We start from the raw sequence: 20642 nt of genomic DNA, 5'->3' as shown, positions 1-20642 counted from the left end.
GACCTTCGCGCAGGGCACGACGGGAAGATTGAGTGTGATAACGTCGAGTATACAACGGCTTTTCTTTGTTCCAATTGGCTGAATTTTTTATAATATGTTTTTTTAAACCAAGCAACCGCGGGCGATGATCCTGCTGGTACATGGTATGATCCTGCTGCATTTTCGATGGCACGGAATAATTCATCAATACAATTTGCGTTGCGCAGTTTGCTACATGATTTTCTGACAACTTGTTTCGGTTTGTAATATAGGGTTTTCCCATCATTCACAGATAGTTTGATAGATTTAAAATACAGATCGTGTCACGTTATGAGCCGAAAATGATGGTGGTACGTTCGTTGCTATTTTTAAAAGTCTTTCGTAACTCGATCGCACCATGACGTTTTGCTTGATCGAGTTAGCAAGAACGACATTTTGCATTGCACCAGTGTTCGGTGAAGTTTAAGCTGTAAACAAGGCGAAATAAGACTACTCAGATCTGCTCCCTGTGTCTTGAAATGTCCACAAAAATGTGTTTCGTTTTGGTGAGTACAAGTTGTCTCATTCTTGCTTTCAGTACTGACTGAGTGGTCAAAAATAGCACAATTGTAATCGTCGTAAACTTAACTCTCATAGTCTTTGATTCAATGTAGAGCAATGTTGTGGTTCACTTTGTGGTGAGTAAGTCGATCTCCCGTCGTTGTGAAGTAGACGAACCGTCCTTGTAGTTGATAATTGATTAATGAAACTTACCGTAATCTTCGCGGTCATTAAAACGCCCCCAACATTTGGCTCCGTGGATTAGGCGTTTATTTGACTTCCGCAACTTATTTGAACCTACAGTTTATTATTTCTGAGAACTTAATATTATTATACCTCGGATATAAAGTCCTCGAGCTAACCGAGAGTCTTATTTACGATTCTACCAAGGAAACCCAGCGTTTAATCGAGAAAATACGGTTCTTGTGCTTCAGATCTGCCTTTCAAGGCTGGTCAGTGTAGACCGAGTAATCTAAATAATCGAAAATAACTCTGCTTCTCTCAGTTTGCCGCAAATGTCCTGAATCTTTGAGCTCCTTTAACAGTAAACGTTTTATTTGTGTTAATTTTATCTATAACTTTAAATCTTGGGGCGAATTAAGGGTGTATTTCATTCAAGCAAATATCCGCATTCCCGGAACATCCGACAAGGGTGGAAATGGTACAGTAGTTTCCCGCTTAAGCTGTGCGGAAATTACGGTAAATGTTGAATTTCTGAAATGCGAACCATTCAGGAGAGTCCAAGCTAATTTTTTTCGAAATCCCACTTCCCAATGCTCAAATCCCATTCCAGAAAAAAATCCCAGTGTTATATATACCAGCTCTTTTCTCTTCATATCCACCAAATTACGGCTTCTAAATACGACCCAACGAAGACCCAAAATTCACAAGGATTTGCAAAGATTTTCTGAAGACGATAGGATCGTTTAAGACTGTACTGAAACGTGCAAGAAGGGAAGTTAAAGCGATTGGTTAGGATACAAGTTCCTGCCATTTCACCTTCCTGTCATTGCTGCCTGCAGGAAATCTGCCATCCGAGTTGTAAGTGTTTTTATTCCTTAGAGCCTTGTCAAACCGATCATATTCCTGATCAGTCGATGTTGTTTCAAGAGCGGTGTCATATCACTTTTCACTCGCACTAATTGGTTTCAAGACCGTTTCAGTTTCATGTCAGTTGTAAGTCTATAAGGGGTGGTGGCTTTTAGAGCCTGCGAACGTAGCGAACGCGGACGCATTTATTTTAACGGTTGATAATTTCGCTTCTTTACGGCTAACGATTAATTTATTTTCCTAGCGGTTAACAGAAATCTCAGAAATTAATAACCATTGTTTCAAAAACTTAAAAATTAGTTTCCATCTTTTCAAAAAGTTAAAAATTCACTTTGATTTCTGTAAAACATACTTAACATCATTCCGGGATGAAAATAGGGGGCTCTCGAGTCGTAGCCTGCAGTACAGGCGGATTAGCGGGCTCTAGCGCAATACACGAGCGCGCGCGAAGCGCGAGGTGAGAAAAATTTTTCTCGCCTGGCGCTACGCGCTCGTGTATCGCGCTAGAGCCCGCTAATCCGCCTGTACTGCAAGCTACTCGAGTCGAGGATCGGGCGAAGAGAAAGCGGGAACAAAGAGTATGGAAGAAAGAGGAAGGATGGGGGGGGGGGGGGGGGGGCTCCGACCCCTCACCCCATCCCTCCGTTCCCATTCCCCTCTCGGCCACTTTACTCTCACCAGTTCCTTCTCGGCCCTCGCAGCCTTCCAGCCGGAACCTGTTGAGAGACTAGAATGGAAAAGATATTATTATAAAAATTAAAGCGATGACTAATATAGTTACTACTACTTCCTTGGTTGATGGTATGACGAGGTTTTGCAAGTAAATTGAATGAATGTCAAAATCGCTCACACGCAGTCATTATTCGGCCATTCCTTTCATGGGTCTGTTAATGACCTTGGTAGAACCTGACCCCGAATCAGTAAGATACACATGTGTCAACCCATCATGGTTACAAAACATATATCTCATTCCTATTTTTGACATTATTTTTCTCATTCCATGGCCAAATTCCAGTCCCATTGACATAAATCCCTTTTTCCCAGGACAAAAACAGTCCAATTCGATTCATTTTACCCCTTCACGACCCTCATTCAAACCCCGTCCACAATACGCCGGAGACATTTGAAAACGCCGCTTTATTTCTACGGTTAGGCCTACCGTCCACACTAATCTGTTACGAAAACGGAGCTTTTCGAAAACGCTTTTCAAACCGGAGGAATTTGAAAACGCCGGCTTTGCGTTTTAGCGGGAACAGAAAACATTTTGAAAAAGGAGCTTTTCGAAAACGATGGCGTTACAAAGTTACGATAATCGTGTAATTTTCCTGCCCGGGTCTTCCTCAAGAACAAATCCAAAATGGCCAGTGATTGTTGGTCAAGTAACATGGAAGATTAAATATAGAATACAGGGGACTTTTTTAGATAATACCTCATTCTGTAATCTTGAATCTTTTGTCGTTCAGGGCTTGTGGTTTGTAGGTGGTTTCCTCGCCAATCTCCCAACAGCTTCCAGCATTCTGTGTTACGCATGCGGAGATTATCCAGGATCAAAGGTCCCCTGTGAAGGCAGCCCTGCGATCCAGTGTGCATCCTACTTCGATTCTTGCGTCACAATAAAGATCACGGAAGAGGTCGCTGGCATGGATTATAATCAAACTGTAAAGAACTGCTCCATAGCTGAGTCACCCGGCTGCAATGAAACTTACATCTGTGAATTAATAAACCAATCTGTGGTTAAAGCTGGTGGAAAACTGCTGCAATGTGACGTAACCTGTTGCCAAACTGACCGGTGCAATGGGCCAGGAGAAGGTTGTTGTTTGTACTATTGCTGTTACAAATATGCACTGAGTTAATTATATTAAAAATAATTAATAGCTTGTACGGTGCCCGGAGTTCAGTGGAACCTCCATTCAGGGGACGCTCTCAGGCCCAGGAGAAGTGTCTCCAGAAAAGAGGTCAGAATGGGGAAGTTTCAAATTAACAACCAACTCAAAAAAGTAAAACTTTTATTTTGGTTTGCGATCTACTGCATCCGCTTTTTCAAGGAAATGCTGTATACAGCTTTGCACGTGGTGCAGTACATTACGAAATTCCTAAAGCAAGGCAGAAATAGAGGGACAGCCATATTAACAGGGGAATTGGAAATATTCCCTCCCCTAAATAGAGGGGTCCTTTCAGTTTTGTTTAGCGATCATAGCGATATTATGAATTTTTTACGTTGAATTTCTATCAGATTTCATCCTGGAAGCAGAGCGGTTTCTGACGGTACAACAACGCGAAGCAGAGCATTGTCAAACGTTTTCGAACGATCTCCTTTCGCCACCATGTTTTCTTTGCATCTAGTGGGTTCAGTTGCGACCATCGATTTTTCGTAAAAATTATTGCTCGCTCTTGAAAAACCAGTTTGACGACTGTAAACCGGAATGACTGGTCCAAGATTTGGGGCTATGGTGACTTCAAAGGCCAAAGCAGATTTGTGAAGAGCCTCTTTCCGTCAAAAAAGAGATATTAAAGGCTCTGCTAATTTCAAATTTGAGATTTAAGATACTGGAACTTGTCAAAAACCAGTTTCTGACCATGCAGGGTCTATTCCGCAGGTGAACCAAAACTTGCCACGCCCGGACCGGATCCTCAGAGGTATCTTGCTATCATAACCTATCTTTTACCATTAAGAGAGGCGAAGGAGAGAGAAGCGGGCAGTGGAGGGGGTTGATAAAAGCATGTTGTTCGTTGGTTATCATGTTAACGAGATTTGAGTGAATGATAAATCCGCAAAATCCATAATGAGAAAATATTTACCTGGTACTGACTTACTTTTTTGTCTCCATGACTAAATATCACTTTGAATAATTTCCTTGAGAAATATAACAAAATTCTGTGCAACACGTTTTTTCGTCGTAAATACCGTAAGGTAATTATGTTATCCGAGAGAACGTTAAATTGCTTCAAATAAACCGAAGTTATTTTGGACTCAAGCACTTAACCCTTACGTACTTTGTCAGGAAACAAATTACAGTTGCCTGGTACACAGAAGAAAAGCCTCCATTTGGCAAGAAAATATGCTCAGATATTAGACATATTAGTCCGCGGATATTGTCTGTTACGAGAACCGAACAGCTTTAAGAGAGCGTAGTTCGAGGAAAACTGTGAGCTTTGAGGAACAGATAATGTCCAAGGACAAATATTCGAGCATGTTTTCCCGCCCAATGGTGGCCATTGTGTTTATTATCCTTCAAATATTTTTCGCAACACGTGCAGTTTTGAAAATTGGGGAATATCACTCGGATATTCCCCAGTTTTAGCTGGGGAACATTAAGTCACATGACCAATCGCGCGCGAGCGTAAATATTTGATGGATTACACGTGAGAGATATTGAGAGAGCTATAAAAATTTATGGTGTAACATTGGTGAAAGCTGGAATTTATTAAGTGAACGTTCTCTTTTGTAATCTTTCCCTATATATTGCTCTTTATTTCGATTATTTGTGCCGCTTTTAACTTGCAGTTTTACTGTACTTATGTGTCTTACTGTTATTGTTTGAAATTTCAGCGATGTCAAGTATTACATCGAAGCCGTCCGTGCCCTACTTGACGAGGTACGAATTTCTCTTAACAGAATTTGAATATAGCAATGCGAAGAGGTTACGAGAAAAGAGGATTTCATCACCAAGCGCAAACAGACAGTTAGTTACAAAGAAGGGGTTCCAATAGTTGATTATTTCTTTTCTTTTGTTTTCATAGATGGAATATATTGTGGACAACGAACTGGAAGGCCAATTGTCTGCGACGGAATACAAAGGTACAGATGTTGAAAGACTGATGACACATCACTAAGTAGAAAATCATCAGAAAGCAACAGCTGATCATCCAGGAATTAGTGGAACTTGTAACTAGTGTCAAACTTTGCTGTTTTGAAATTCTTCTATGTGTAGAGCAAACAAACTGCTGGTGTAAAACCACTTCCTCTCTCGACTGTCTTGAGTGATGTTTGGCGTGAGCGTCAAATTTATAATTTTATGGTGTATTTACCTAAAACTGCCGAGCATTTTTACTTAGAACAAACACGGTGCAGCATTTTATTTTGTGCTTGAAACATACAGTGATTGTTTTTAAAGTTTTTTTATTTTTCTTCCCCACAGAACGTGTCAAGGAAGTTCTCAACGACTTCTATGCGGCAATAACAAATGAAGAAGACCAGAAAAGCAACAGCGTCATAGATGAACTGAAAACGAATGCCGCAGAGTTAATGAAGAAACTGGAAACCAAGAGGGGTTAGTGACGTTGAAAGGGTGTGATTATGAATAAACCAATCACAACCCTCCCAGAATCTGTAACCGATCAATTAGAGTTCGTTGTAAAAGTTTGCTTTGAAGCGAGGGCTGTAGGTCTGGAATATCTGATTGGCTGATAAAACAACACGTTTGTTGTCATTGGTTAGACGTAACAGATCGCATATGTCTTTAACTAATTCAAGAAAATAGAACCTGAAGCAATCCCGCTGATTTGTTACATTTTTTTAATGATGCAATTTATTCCTAGGCCAGTCCAAGAAAAAACATGGTGCAATGACTTTGCGCCAAAAGAAACGTGAGGCCAAAACCTACCAATTACTGAGTGAGTTGATGGAAAGCTTGGCATGGCTGGCAACCCAGAAACGCTGAATGGGTGAGTGGTATGAAAATCAGAATGTTTTCAAAACACTGGCTTGTAAACCACCTGTCTCCGATAAAGGCTTAATTCAGTTTTATTATGACGTCATGTTATCATATTAGGAAAAGAAAACACGCATAGCATAAGCGCATGTTATCTTGCAGTATACGGCTGTTTCGAGAAAAGTCTTCTAGAATCGTAAGGGCGCACGTGATAATGCCAGGAAGGTATCATGGGTGGTGGTTGTTTGACATTGCTGCATAAACGTTCACATTTTTTTATCGCAAAGGAAATTAAAAACATTAATAGGACAATTTATACTCTCGCCCAGCTTCCGTTGCACTGAAACAGTGGAACTTCGATCTAGCAACAGGGATAAACCACTACCATTATAAGAACTAACATTTTTTTCCTGCTTCTTCCTCATCAATTGCAGGGACATTTTCTGATAAACAGGACGTCCTGGAAATGAGTAGCACATGAAGATGTTAGACGCATGGAAAAAGGAAGGAATTGATGTTTCGACACAATTTAACCTTCATTAGCAATAGATATACATTTGAGAAACAAGCTAAATAAAAGAATACAGCAAGTAACTGTTTTAATTTAATTATTAAGTTAGTTTGACTTTCACTGAAAAAGAAATATCCTGATTCTTCGTTTCTCCTAAAAGAGCGGCTTGCTATGTATGATGGTTGTATGACTTTAATTTCAAATTAACCTGGACGTCAAGTTCTCCTAAGGGGAGGGGGGAAGAGAGGAATATCTTCGCACTCCCCACCACTTCGAAAAGCGGAATAGTCAACTCTCTCGTAGGCGGACACCCTCGGGAAAAAGTGTCCGTAAGTAGAGCTGTCCGTTCACGAGAATAATTCTCATAAGCGAACGCCAAAGAAGTCAAAGAAAAATAGGGTGGTTGTCCGCTTACGGGAGAGTTCATTAGCTGGTGTTAATTACCTGTTTTATTGCGTAGCCAGATATAGCAAATGAAACTCTCTATTGATGTCAAATGGTAAAACTGAAAAAAAAGAGAGAGAGAGAGAAAAGAAATATATGCAGTATAACTCCTCTATATTCAACAAAAAGTTAAACGAGGCTTATTGCTGCCCTCCATAAATGTAACTTTGGTGTTTCTTAAAAACTTCTCATTAATACTACGTGGACCTCTGCGAGGTATATCGTGACCAGAGAAGGTTTGCTTGTCTGGTTACGAGAGAGCGTAAACCGAGCGTAAACAGAAGAAAACTCCAATGTTTGTTTTCAAAAGTGTCCGCGTCCGTTTACGAGGGAATGTCCGCTAACAGGAGTGTGTAAAAACAGAGTCTGATTGAGAGGTAAAACGGCGAATTGAAAAAAGGGTCTGTAAGTATAAGAAAAGTCGTTCGCTTACGCGAGTATCCGTTAGCGGAAAGTTGACTGTACCCAAGACTACTTTCTAATACCCAGGTTCTCTCATCTTGCCGCCCTCTCTCGCTCCAGGGGACTGGAAGATGAGAGACCCTGGGAACGAAGTTATCTTATGCTAACTCCTTCGCCTCCCAGTACCTTGTCAATGGACAACAGAACGTTTACCAAGAGATAAAGGATCAGAGAGTTCATCCTCAATATACACTTCAGTCCCAAGGTAATATCTGTCGAGCTATTTTTAGATCACTCCTGGTTTCAAAAGTTTCAAGAGAGTCTATAAATAGCCAATCCTGTAACGCAGATCACGTGAACAGCTTTTTACACGCATTTTCCTTCTCCACCAAACATCTACACCCTTTATTTAAAACGACGAGCTAAAGCTCTCTCCTATGTAGAAGCTCAAAGGGTTTTCTTTTTAGGGTGGGGAGAATCTGTTGAACGATATGAGTGCAGGCGCAGGGTTACTATACGTGGATGAAGAATAACTTTATTTAACGAGGGTAAGGTATGGTAAGGTAAAGTCTGCATGCGAGCCAAGTGGCCCATCAGGCCGGAGCTTATCCCGGTTTCGGTAGCATGAAGCGACTAGGAGCATTTCTACTCCCCCTGGATGGGATGCTAGTCCATCGCAGGGTTACCCCCAGCATTAAGTTCGCCGGTACCCATTTATACACCTGGGTTGAGAACACAACACAATGTCCCCGGCCAGGGCTCGAACCCGGACCGCTCGATCCGGAGACGAGCGCACTAACCATGAGGCCACCCCGCCTCCCAGGGTAAAGACACTTTACAGTTAGCACTGACAAAGTAGTGGCCCTCATAAGGGCAACTTTGCGCCCGCACTTACCTTGCACAGCGGCTTTCTATAACGGCCGTTTCAAACATTTGCGGAGGGTTTTGCGGAGGAGAGAGGAACTTAAGGTGGCCGAACACAGTTTTCGCGCGCGCTTTTGCTGATGCAATTCAGTGCGCGCACAAGGATTGCAAAAAAAAAACATGCCGTCAATAGAGCGATCATTTTATTTACTCAACACCCGCAGTATCTGTGCTATTTTTCTCTATAATTGAACGCAGTGTATTGATGGCTTTAGGTTTTTATCACAAAGATATGTTAGAAAAGGTAACGATGCAAAGCACCCAGCAATTCTCAGCTTTTTCTTTGTTACCGAAAGAACCCAGTTAAATGCAGCGTTTGCGTAGTAAGTAAAAAAATTGCGATTGAATGAAAATTTGACACTCTCGGAAATACGCCTATTTCTCGAGAACCACTCATTAGAATTTCACGAAATTTGGCACAAAAATACTTTACGTCAGCTTAACCATCAAAAAACCAAAGTTTGTGTTGTTAACTTGCTTGCTGCCATTTTTGGTGACCGAGAGATCAAGGGTTTTAGAGAAAAAGGTGAATGAAACACAGGTATCAAAAACTGTGTTCAGCCACCTTAAGCCGCAGTATCATCTCTACCAACCGATCGGGACGTCCAATTTCTTAGCGACGGCTATGTCACCTTAGATCTGCGCAACGTATAAATCACATCGCTGTACATTGCTGTACATCATCAACTGACAAACCACAACATTGGCTGGGACTCTGCTCAGTGTTTAACCAAACTATTTTCAACGACTGACTCTGGAAAGCTGGTACACTAACCTAGAACAAGCGCCTCTTAGCACATGTCAACACTACCGGCACCTTACAAACGACTTATCCGTGACGGAAACGAAACCGACAAATAATAATAATAATAATAATAATAATAATAATAAAATATTTATATAGCGCCAATATCCTAAAAGTTCAAAAGCGCTTTACAGTTAGAAATATTAAAAACACTTAAGACAAATAAAGTAAAAATAAAAAAATGTCGCTAAAAAGTTATAAAAATGCTTTCTTAAAAAGGAACGTTTTTAGTTTATGTTTAAAAAGGGACACTGAGGAGCTGTTCTTGATGTCAGACGGAAGAGTGTTCCAAAGTGTAGGAGCTGCTACAGAGAAAGATCTTGCGCCATATGTTTTCAAATTGAAGTGCGGAATGGAAAGAAGTTCTTTAGAAGATGAACGTAGCTGACGAGACGGAGTGTAAGGAGTGAGAAGATCACGAACGTATGAAGGTGCCAGATCGTTTAGGGCCTTGTACGTGATGAGTAGAATTTTAAAGATGATACGATAGTTAACAGGAAGCCAGTGGAGATTAAACAAAATAGGTGTGATGTGTTCGTGTTTTCTAGAGAGGGTGATGAGACGAGCAGCGGCATTCTGGACGTGCTGTAACTTTTTTAAAAGACAGTTTGGTAAGCCATAGAGTAGAGAATTACAGTTATCCAATTTTGAAGAAACAAACGCATGAACAAGTATTTCAGTGGTGGTCGATGACAGGTACTTCCTTATATTGCTGATATTACGGAGATGATAAAAAGATGATTTGCAAATACTTGCAATATGTTCATTAAAACGAAAATGATGGTCAAAAATGACACCGATGTTTCTTGCTTTCTGTGACGAGCAGATGGTTTCATCGACGACAGAGATTTCTTGAAGGGTTGGTCTCGGTAGATGTTTTGCGGAGATCACTAGAAGTTCAGCCTTATCCTTGTTAAGTTTAAGACGATTAATCAACATCCAGTGATCAATCTCACGTACACAGCGCTCGATGTTGGACACAGCTAAATCCTTATCACTGGGTATAGTTGGCTGAAAGGACAGATAAAGTTGTGAATCGTCAGCATAAAAATGATGACTCAAGTTGAATTTTTTTACAATGTCTGAAAGGGGTGAAGTGTAAAGAACGTACAAAATGGGTCCCAACACTGATCCTTGTGGAACACCACATTGAAGAGCATGATCTGAGGAAGCTGCACCATCAACAGAGACATACTGCATGCGATTGGACAGATAAGATTTAAACCATAGTAACGGCTTGCCAGTAACTCCAAAGCGCTGTTGTAGACGGAAGAGGAGAATATCATGGTCAACAGTATCGAAAGCAGCAGAGAGGTCCAAAAGTAATAAAATTACCGTTCTACGTTTATCAATTGCTGTGAGGATGTCATTATGCACGCGAATGAGAGCCGTTTCTGTGCTATGATACTGTTTGTAGGCAGACTGTAATGGCTCATTCAGGTTGTTGTTGTTAACATAGGAGATCAGTTGGTTAGCAACCAACTTCTCAATTGCTTTGCTGAGAAAAGTAAGATTCGAAACAGGGCGATAATTTGAAAACTGCGTGTGATCCAGAGAAGGCTTCTTAAGAAGAGGACGTAGCTTAGCAACTTTTAATTGAGAGGGTATTTTGCCAGATTGCAACGAAGTATTTATAATCTTGGTGATAAATGGAAGCAGTGTGCTCAAAGCATTTCTTGTGACATAGCCAGGAAGAGGATCAAGATCACATGACTTGGAAGATAATTTCACAACACATTTGCGGACTTCGTCAACATCTACCAAACTGAACTCATCAAACGTATAAGGACAGACCCGGTTAACTTCAGGAACTTGATGGATGATGAGAGCTGCATTGTCTAAGTCGACCCGTATTTTGGTGATCTTATCAGAAAAGAACTCGACGAACTTATTTACGAGATCCGAAGGCGAGTTGCAGGGCGGATATGGTATATCACACTTTCTATGTAATAGACTGTCAATTGTTTTGAAAAGAAGTTTATAGTCCGTCTGATTATCACTGATCAGCTTAGTGTAGTAAGTTCTCTTGGAAGAACAAATTAAAAAGTTGACTACACGGCATTGATCAATAAACAACTGGCGGTCGACTGGAAGTTTGGTCGTTCGCCAACGCCGCTCCAGTCTCCTGCGATCTTTCTTCAAATTGTTTATTTCTTCAGAATACCAAGGTGCAGCCGGACGCAGAGTTATTGTTTTGGTTTTTACAGGAGCGTGGATATCAAGTATGGAACTAAGAACGCCATTATACTCACTGATTAAGTCATCAAGGCACGGAAGCGGTGTGGAAAAGAGACTCGAAAGACTAGAATTCGTGACATCAGAACCAAAACTATCAAAGTCAATTGAACGAAGTTTTCTAAATGTGATAAGCTTCTTTTCCAACACTGGTTTTTTAAGCATCAGATGAAAAAGAACGGCAGCGTGATCAGATATAACAAAAGGAGAATGAATTGACAAATTAGAAACAATGTCATCATCTGATCTAGTGATAACAAGATCCAAAGTGTGACCGTCTTTATGTGTAGATCCAATTGTGTGCTGATTAAGATTGAAAACATCCAACAACTGAAGGAATGCGGCTACGTGTTGAGAATCGCAAGTATCAACGTGAAAGTTGAAATCACCGACTATTAATAAGCTGCCAGGAATAGTAACGTATTGTTCCAAGAACGTGAAGAATTCATCCAGGAACATAGCAGGTGTAAAACCATTAGTATTCGAAGGCGGTGGACGATAAACAATGACAATTCTTATACTTTTATCAACCGAGTTCAATAATAAGTCGATGTATTCGAACGAAATAAATTTCCTGTGTGGTTGAAGCTTGATATTAAAGCATGATCGAAACAACAAGCCCACTCCACCACCACGAACAGGGCCAGATCTTGGAACATGATGAAATGAATAGCCTGTAGGACATAAATCGCGAATGATAAATTCATTATCAGTTTCTGGTTGCAACCATGTTTCCGTTACAGCAAGTAGATCAATGCAATGTTCAGCAACAAAGTCTTTGATGATAAGAGTCTTGTTGTTTACTGAACGCGTGTTAAGAAGGCAGAAATTTACAGGGCCAGTCGCCGATGTATTTCCTCTATCAAACGGTTGACGCGGTATTATTGTTAAGTTGCTGTGGTTTGAGCAATTAGAATTCTTTCTGGAATATACAGATTTAGATCGGGAAATTGGATTTGAAACCAAAGTATGAATATTATATGAGCAGCGCATTCTTTTCTCCTGAACCTTCCTTCCAGCTCTAGATCCCCTAAATCTCCTTTGACGGAAATTGCCTTGAAAATACATATTTCGTGAACAGTTCCAAAGAGGGCTCGAAACAAATTGAACTAATGGCGAACCAAGTGTAGAGTTGTTAAACAAACAAACGGACTTCAAACAGACCTACTTAAATTGACTAACAATAGACGGACCAAAAACCCACCAGAACTACCCTCACCCGGACGATCACACTATACGAACTGGCGTTCTATATCTTTTTTTTCTTTCAGCCAGTTCTTTCCTTTCACTCGTCTTCCTCTGCAGAAAGTACAACAGCAACGATTAACCAAGCTATTTCCTTTTCTGGGCTTTTTAACACATATATAAGAATAATAATTTTGTTTAAATGTTAGAAAAAATAGCAGCTGGCCACTTAATAACGACACGGTAAAATAACAATAAAAGGCAATAAAAATCTTATCAAAACAAATCATAAACTTTAATTTGCCTTTCCCCCTTCTTCTTTGGGCTAAAATTTTATACAAAAATTGAACAGCTGTTGAACAACTAGGCAGCTGCATAAGTTAATAAAGCGATTTCCGTAGTGTTAGCTTTGCCTGTTTATTAAATGTTGAGGTTTGAGGAGGCAGCGTGGCCGAGTGGTTAGGGCGCCGGACTTGAAATCCGGAGACTGCGGGTTCAAGTCCCGCTCTGACCACTATGCTGGAGTTGTTTTTCGGTAGACCCTATTTCAACGCCTCGGCTGCGCTTGTAAATAGCCAATTGGTCTGCCTCCTGTCAGTTGGAATTTTTAACCATGCCATGTTATGATCATTTTCGTTTATTTGTTTGATCATTTGGTTTCATTGGCCCTGAAAAGCCCCATTGGAGGAGTGGTCAGTTAAGATTTATTATTATTATTATTATTATTATTATTATTATTATTATAAGTTGCCAAAACGATTTACACGAATTTCAATTAACAGTGATGATTGAACTTCATAGAGTAAATAAGCAGAGGAGTAATTGAACTGGCAGTTTGCTGGTTATAAATTACCCAGTTTGTAATTGTTAAAACACTTGGGTATTTGTCTCGAGCGAATAAGTTCGTATACTACCCTACAATGTTCCCGAAAATGTCTTTCGTTTTGGTGAGTACAAATTGTTCCATTCTTGCTTTTAGCCGCTGACTCTATGATCAATAACTTACCACATTGGACTCTCCCAAACATTGAACTCTCTTAGTTTTTGATTCAAGTTTAAGCCATTGCAATCATAACTGGCAGGCTTGTCCTTATTAGCATTGTAGTGTGTCCCCTTATCGTTGTGAGGTGGACTAGTCGGCCTTATAGTTTATAATAACTGACTGGGGTTTATTTGTGTTTAATTTTCTAGTTTCTTCTTAGCTGAATCGTCTGTAACGTTTATAGTAATGCTCAATAAGTCAGTCTGCTTCTCTCAAATTGCCGCAAATGCTAATCATTAACAGTAATCGTTCAATTTGCCCTAATTGTATCTTTCAGTTGTTGCAACAAATTAAGTGAATTCTAACGCCAAAAGCCTGTCTTTCAAGCAATTAAAAATTGATAGACAGGAATGTGGCGGACTTTTTAGATATGCTTCCATTCTATGTTTTTGAATTGTGCCTTTGTCCTTCAGGGCTTGTGGCTTGTATGTGTTTTCTTTGCCAATCTCCCAACGGCCTCCAGCATTCAGTGTTACGTATGCACAGATTATCCAGGCTCGAGCAATCCTTGTAACGGAGGCGCCTCCGTGATCCAGTGTGAATCGTACTTCAATTCTTGCTCGTCAGTAACAATCACACTCGAGTATTCTGGCAATGACTATACATCAACTGCAAAGTACTGTTCCTCCGCTCAGTACAGCTGCGATCCTTCCATTCAGTGTGATCAAATTAACAGTTCTGTGGTATCCGGTGGCGGAAGTATGAAGCAATGTAACTTCTCCTGTTGCCACAGCGACCTGTGTAATGGCGGAGGTTGTAGTTTGTATTATTACTCTCAAAAATTCGCTGTGTATCAATTTTAAACTAAGGACAATTAATTGTACGTGTTAGATAAATCCTCACCTTTTAGAATGATTTACCACTGACACAGCTGTAGGATTATTTCACTCACGTAGCCAGCAGCCTTGCAAATTTATTGGAACAAAAAGAAAGTGTTTACAAAAGAAAAGAGTTCAGCTCTCACAAGACTGGTTAGGTACATCAGCATGGCTGCTGTTACATTGTTTTGGAACACCGATGTGGCAGCCGTGATGTCATGTGGAAGCACCGTGTAACCAAATTTACGTCGTCAGGCAGCTATTTAATTTTTCTTTCTAAATAGAACAGACTGAACAATGTCTTGTTACTGACCAAGTTTTGTGATTTGGAAGTCAATGAAGAAAAAAATAAAAAGCCTACTACAAGCACCATTTATAAACAAAACAAATATAAATCATTTTTACAGGGACAGCTAAATATGGTCAAATTTTAAAAATGTGTCATCAGTTTAAGGGTTCTTTTGTTAATTTACATTCAGCCATTCCTAATTACGTACCTTCCTAGCAAATTTTGCGAAATATTTTGCCTTTTGAAAATGACATTAAAAGCCAATATTATCGACTACATGCACCAAAAAATTGTAGTTTCTGCATACATCACGAGTGTGATAAAACACAACATATAAAAGTTATTTTGCGACGTTGACTAGCAATCTTCAAATTCAAGGTTACATTTAAAACTTGTCAAGAACCAGTTTCTGACTTTGTAGCGATCTATTTCACAGGCTCACCGCCCGCACCCGGACCAAATCCTCAGAGGTATTTCATTGTCATAAAGTTATTTTTTCCTTGATTTAGAGAGGTTAGGAAGCGAGAAACGTATAATGGAGAGAAAAGTTGCCTTATGTATCAAATCACACTAATTCCTGGAGAAATATAATAAAATTCTGTTCAAGAACGTTATTACCAGAAATAACCAACGTTATTTTACTTTGGACTCGAGTATACGCAATTACTCAGGCGACAAAGTTGCCTGCTGCACAGAATTAGACAGCTGTTTCGACAAAGGTTGTCCTACAAACCTTAAGCGTACGCCACAATGCCGATTGATAGTGATAGCGTATCATTGCTTGATTGAGGTTCACGGTATTTCAGCAAGAAGGAAAGGGAAACATGGGTATCCGTGTTTGTGCTATTTTCTTCTATCCAGGCTGACACCTTGCAGCTTCAACCAAGACACCTAAAACCATCATTACCCATAATACCTTTCGACATTGTCGCGTGCGCTTATACGCTTTTGTAGGACAACCTTTCTCAAAACAGCGGTGTATTTCTTAAATGGGAGATGTTGAGAATGCTGACAAATTTAATGATTTAATATTGATGAAAACTGGATTTTTTTAAAATTTGAACATAATGTTTATTTCTTTCCTTCTATTTTATTTCTTTATTTCGACTAATTAATTGTGCTGACTATTAACTTGTAAATCTGTTGTAATGTGTTTTTTGTTATTGCTTAAAATTTCAGTCGGTTAAAGTACTACATCGAAACCTTCCGTGCCCTACTTAATCAGGTACGGACTACTGTCAATTGTCAACGATTATTGAAATCTTTTTTATACAGAATTTAAACACAGTAATGTAAAAAGTTTGTGAGAACAGAGGAGGTTATCACCAATCTTAAGCGGACAGCCAGTTACACTAGTACTGGAAGGCAATTGTTGATTTATTTTTTTCTTTATTGATGTTGTCATAGATGGAATATGTTGTGGACAACGATCTTGGCGACCATTTTTCTAGATCTGCGAGGGAATACAAAGGTGAAAGTTTAAGAAATGTTATGAGACAATTCGCCGTTACACAGTCATTTTTTTTATTATTTGGAAAATTATAGAAAAACCAACAGTAGCCTCTTCAATCAACAACTAGAAATCTTGAGTTAATATTCTACTTTCTACATTACCGATTCTTTGTACACCTGTACCTGTGCAAAGTCGTTTCAATAACTTTCATTCAGTAGACAAATAATTCGTTATCTTCTCCTTTTGAGTTTCCCTTCCTTATATTAGTTTCCGCAAAAGTTAGCCAGCTGAACTATTTTTTAGTAATGGAGTTTTATTACTTTCTATTCATGGGATAATTCTCCCTTTCCATTAGTCACACCAATTTCGGAAATATGAAGAAATTCAAATTAAGTTAATCACTTTTAACTTCAATTAATTTTAAGTTTGTTCTATCTTAATTTCAATCTGGGAATTTTAATCTTAGCTTTTTATTTCTAATTTTGGAAACTTCGTGGTGTTGATTAGACCTCGCTATCTTAATTAAAGTACTTTCCGCTCGTATTGCATGTTAGAAGTTGCATTATCATATTTTAAACACTTGATGTGTAAAGGATAATATATAAGCAAGTACGTTTGTAAAGCTTTTTCGATTGCGATTACGAAGATCATTGTTGCCGTGTGCAGAATAAACTACTGTTGGACCAAGTTATGTCTCTTCCTTGACGTCCGTAGTGAAGACCATTGAAGTAGATCCTCGTGTACCAGGAAATCGTGACGAATTTTCGTTCCTGCAAGCAAGCAGTGCTCTCCAGAGTTAGATTCCCCAGTTGTCAGTTCAAGTGTCCGTTCCAGTCGAATTTACACATTTGCAGGAAAAACCTATCGTCACAGAAATGACGATACACTAAGTAGAAGATAATCAGAAAGCAACAATATTTTATTTTTTTTTACCAACAGGACGTGTTAAAAGAGCCCTGAACGACATCTATGCAACACTAAAGAATGAAGAACAACAGAAACGTAACGCCATCATCGATGAACTGAAAAGGAACGCCGCGGACTTCACGAAGGAACTGGAAACCAAGGGGGGTTAGTGACGTTAATAGTGTAACGTCATGAATAGACCAATCACAATCCTCTCAGAAGTTGTAACTGACCAATCAGAACTCGTAGTAAAAGTTTGCTTTGAAGCGCGGGAAAAAGGTTGGGGATATCTGATTGGCTGAGAAAACAACACGTTTGTCGTCATTAGTTAGACCAGGTTGCACAACTGTCTTTTAATTAACCAATCCACGAAAGTAAAACCTCTCCACTTTTTCATGATACAATTGATTTCTAGGTCAATCCAAGAAACGAGCTACATTTTCTCGGCGACAAAAGAAACGCGAAGCCAAGAGTGACCAGCTAATGAGTAAGGCGATGAAAACCATTCAGGAAAGCTTGGCAAGGCTGATACCTCAAAAACGCTGAATAAGTGAGTGGAACTAAATCAGAATATGTTAATCCCTGCTTTGCGACTGAGACAGCCATATCTTTTTAACCAGTTTAAAACGAAGCGAACGCAAATAGATTTGCTAGTCGGCGGGAATATAGTTTTTAAAATGCATTAGCTCACTGTTCGCGGGGTAATTATTATTTACTTCTACATTCATCCGATAAACCACGTCAGAAGGTAACTTATGTTCTCTTCTGTTACTTCCTCGTCATTTGCAGGAACACTTTTCTCATGGACAGGACGTACAGGAAATACCGGAACACAATCTGTCGATGTTAGCACCAAAACAGGAAGGAATTGATTTTTCGACACAATTAAACCTTCATTAGATCGGGAATTTAGAAACATTAGTTGATGAATAAAAGAGAGTGGGACGACTGAAATTGTGCAATTTTGATTTATTTAAGGTGCTCTGACCTTGAGTAAAAAATATATACTTCTGGGTCTTTGTTCTTCTTACAAGAGTGGCTGCCATGCATCATGGCTGGTGTAACTCTAACAGTATCGTCCTCGTCTTAACCTTCCAATCCAAGTTCCTTGACATCGCGTTTAAACAGGCGTGCACCAATTAAATTCTGTTAAATTAGAGTACTGCCCCGACCCCCCTCCTCCCTCAATACTATACTGTACGTTACTGAAAGGTTGACCGCAAACGGAGTAGGGGAGGGAGGGTGGTCGGAACGGAGAGATTCCTGTAAGGAAATCGAATTGAAGACATCCCTTACATTTAGTGGATTCAAATCAGAGTTATATCTGTCAGTTGACTAACTGCTCTTAGCAAACGGTCAAACACATTTTCCACAATGCTCAGAATCCTATGTGAATGGCCACTAGCCATGCACAATCATTGAAACAGAACAAAGTGTTTACCTTAGAAAAGGGTGTAACTCCCTCCTAGTGGTTTGGGACATCAACATGGCTGCCGTAATGTTATTTTTAAATTTAAAACACTCTGTTCATTTTGACGATGTAATTTTGTTTTCAGTCTCGTTTTGAGCTCAAAGATTGCAATAGTATTTAAAAGGAATATACGGGCAATATAAGAAACGAGTAGGGGACCTTAAAGAAATCACAATGGCAACGACAATGTCACCAAACAAAGGGTTTAATGAGAAGAACAATGGCTGTACACGTGCGTTATAAATGTTTGTAAATTTCTTTGCCGTCCTCTTCAAAACAACAACGTGAAATGACTACGTTTTGCATGTTTTGGAGATGGTTTAAAGAACGCGAAAGACGGCGGCTAATTTTTCGTATGTTGATTTTGAATTCAACGCTGGCATTGCATCTTTAAGCTTAGCAAGTTCTGAGCCCAATAGGTGCACTAAACAGATCTAGACAATTACGACATTCCAAGGTAAAATATAAATTCATTGTTTACCAGGCGTTGTCCTCGGATTTGCTCTCGTCATTGTATAAGTTCCCTAATATTGAGTGTTTATGACAACGGACCTAATCTTCTCAATCTATGTATGGCCTGTAAAGGCTGTTTTTTTTCTACGAAAACCTGGAAGAACTCTTGCAGCAGTTTAAACTGCTAAATCTTTGAAAACAAGACAGCGCTTATGAAACTATCGATAACCCGTGATCAAAGTCAAAAACATCATGAATTAATGAAGTCTGTCCGTCAACTAGAATAATCACCTTCACTATAATAATAATTTTTGTCATGATTTCAGTGTAACGTGATCTGACAAGCTTAGTGTGTTATTTAACCTAAACTTGCCACAAGTCGACCTCATGAATTTCAGGATAGAATATGTTAGGCCGCGAAGCGGCCGTTTTTTAAGGTCGCCAAGCTGCCGAGCGAGCGACGACGAAGGACTCTTCAAAAAGTCTATATTTAACCTTGTTTGGTTACATTTTGAGTGGATCAAAGTTAACACCTGTTTGAACAACGAAAACTTCATTGAATGCTCACAATTAATAAGGTGGCTGGCAACAGCTTATAACTTTTTTTTAAGTACTTTTAATTGATAGATCATTACTACCTCACTCTTATCATCTGCTGCTGACTATAAATCTATAATGGCTATGAACCTTTTTCCAAACACTGTTGAAGAGGTTACGATCATTTTTTTAACATTGCAATTTACTATAGCAACGATATGAACTGCTAAAAACTTGCTTTAACTTTAATTCTGCAGGTCAGACTACGTACAGATGAAAGTGACAAAAAAAATGTTTCCGTCAGCCGCCAAATTTAGGCATAAAAAATGTTTCACACTACGAAAATATGAAATCAGATTCTTTCAACATGATTTCAATTTCAAATGGTTTTCAAATTATTTTCATTGCTACCTATTTTAAGGAGAAAATTAGATATTCCGATTATAACACGGTTTTTCTGCTCGCACGTGAGTCTTGTTTGTTTGTTTGTTTGTTTTTTGTGTTTGAACACATTTTTATTTAATGAAGCAAACTTTACGGTTAACTTACGTCAGTTGGGAGCTTGCTGTAAGATAAACACAGCTTTTATTGTAGTTCATGTTATTACAGGAAGACCAGGCTAATACAGTTGAACAATCATTATACTTAATGAGAGCAGAGATATTTTACATGGTACCAAAAACAGGTTTGGAATAACAGTTTTAAATTTCTCCTGGCGATTTTAATTTTTATTTCAGATTAAAATTTTATAAATTTTGCGCACTCAATAGCGTTTTAATGGTGTGATTTTATTTCAAATTGATGTACGTTGCATTGCGATTACATTAAAGGGTACATAGTGCATTTGCTTAACGTCCACTAACTTTCCCAGTGACGAGCAATTATAGTTTTAATGAATGTTGATTATTTATCTTTGTCGTTGTAAAAACGTCAATTTAAAAAGTTC

General features: G+C 39.2%; 2 protein-coding genes and 1 non-coding gene across 6 annotated transcripts; all 3 read left to right on the top strand.

The window, feature by feature from the left end:
• Positions 1-380: 380 nt before the first annotated feature.
• LOC145467992 (uncharacterized) lies at positions 381-9352 on the top strand. Of its 3 annotated transcripts, none has more exons than XM_081451653.1 (8): positions 381-524; positions 3033-3358; positions 4153-4206; positions 5120-5165; positions 5311-5368; positions 5709-5840; positions 6109-6234; positions 6656-9351. In XM_081451653.1, the coding sequence occupies exons 1-7, from the start codon at positions 498-500 to the stop codon at positions 6228-6230; spliced, it is 765 nt and encodes a 254-aa protein (XP_081307779.1). In that variant the 5' UTR covers positions 381-497; the 3' UTR covers positions 6231-6234; positions 6656-9351. The 3 variants fall into 3 exon arrangements, with proteins under 3 accessions (XP_081307779.1, XP_081307778.1, XP_081307777.1); XM_081451652.1 differs by having other exon boundaries at positions 3033-3378; positions 4167-4206; positions 6656-9350; XM_081451651.1 differs by lacking the exon at positions 381-524 and having other exon boundaries at positions 2783-3378; positions 4167-4206; positions 6656-9352.
• Positions 9353-13158: 3806 nt separating this feature from the next.
• Trnas-uga (transfer RNA serine (anticodon UGA)) lies at positions 13159-13241 on the top strand. Its single transcript has one exon. It is a non-coding gene; the product is annotated as a tRNA-Ser (tRNA).
• A 307-nt stretch (positions 13242-13548) lies between these two features.
• On the top strand, positions 13549-18707 carry LOC145468003 (uncharacterized). Of its 2 annotated transcripts, XM_081451668.1 has the most exons (8): positions 13549-13674; positions 14183-14522; positions 15313-15346; positions 16056-16101; positions 16284-16347; positions 17269-17400; positions 17651-17785; positions 18025-18707. In XM_081451668.1, the coding sequence occupies exons 1-7, from the start codon at positions 13648-13650 to the stop codon at positions 17779-17781; spliced, it is 774 nt and encodes a 257-aa protein (XP_081307794.1). In that variant the 5' UTR covers positions 13549-13647; the 3' UTR covers positions 17782-17785; positions 18025-18707. The 2 variants fall into 2 exon arrangements, with proteins under 2 accessions (XP_081307794.1, XP_081307793.1); XM_081451667.1 differs by having other exon boundaries at positions 13549-14522.
• Positions 18708-20642: the final 1935 nt, after the last annotated feature.

This window comes from Orbicella franksi, chromosome 14, assembly GCF_964199315.1.
Source record: "Orbicella franksi chromosome 14, jaOrbFran1.1, whole genome shotgun sequence".
Lineage (NCBI taxonomy): Eukaryota > Metazoa > Cnidaria > Anthozoa > Scleractinia > Merulinidae > Orbicella > Orbicella franksi.
The sequence above is the reverse complement of the archived record's forward strand: the minus strand, read 5'-3'. Positions and strand labels throughout refer to the sequence as shown.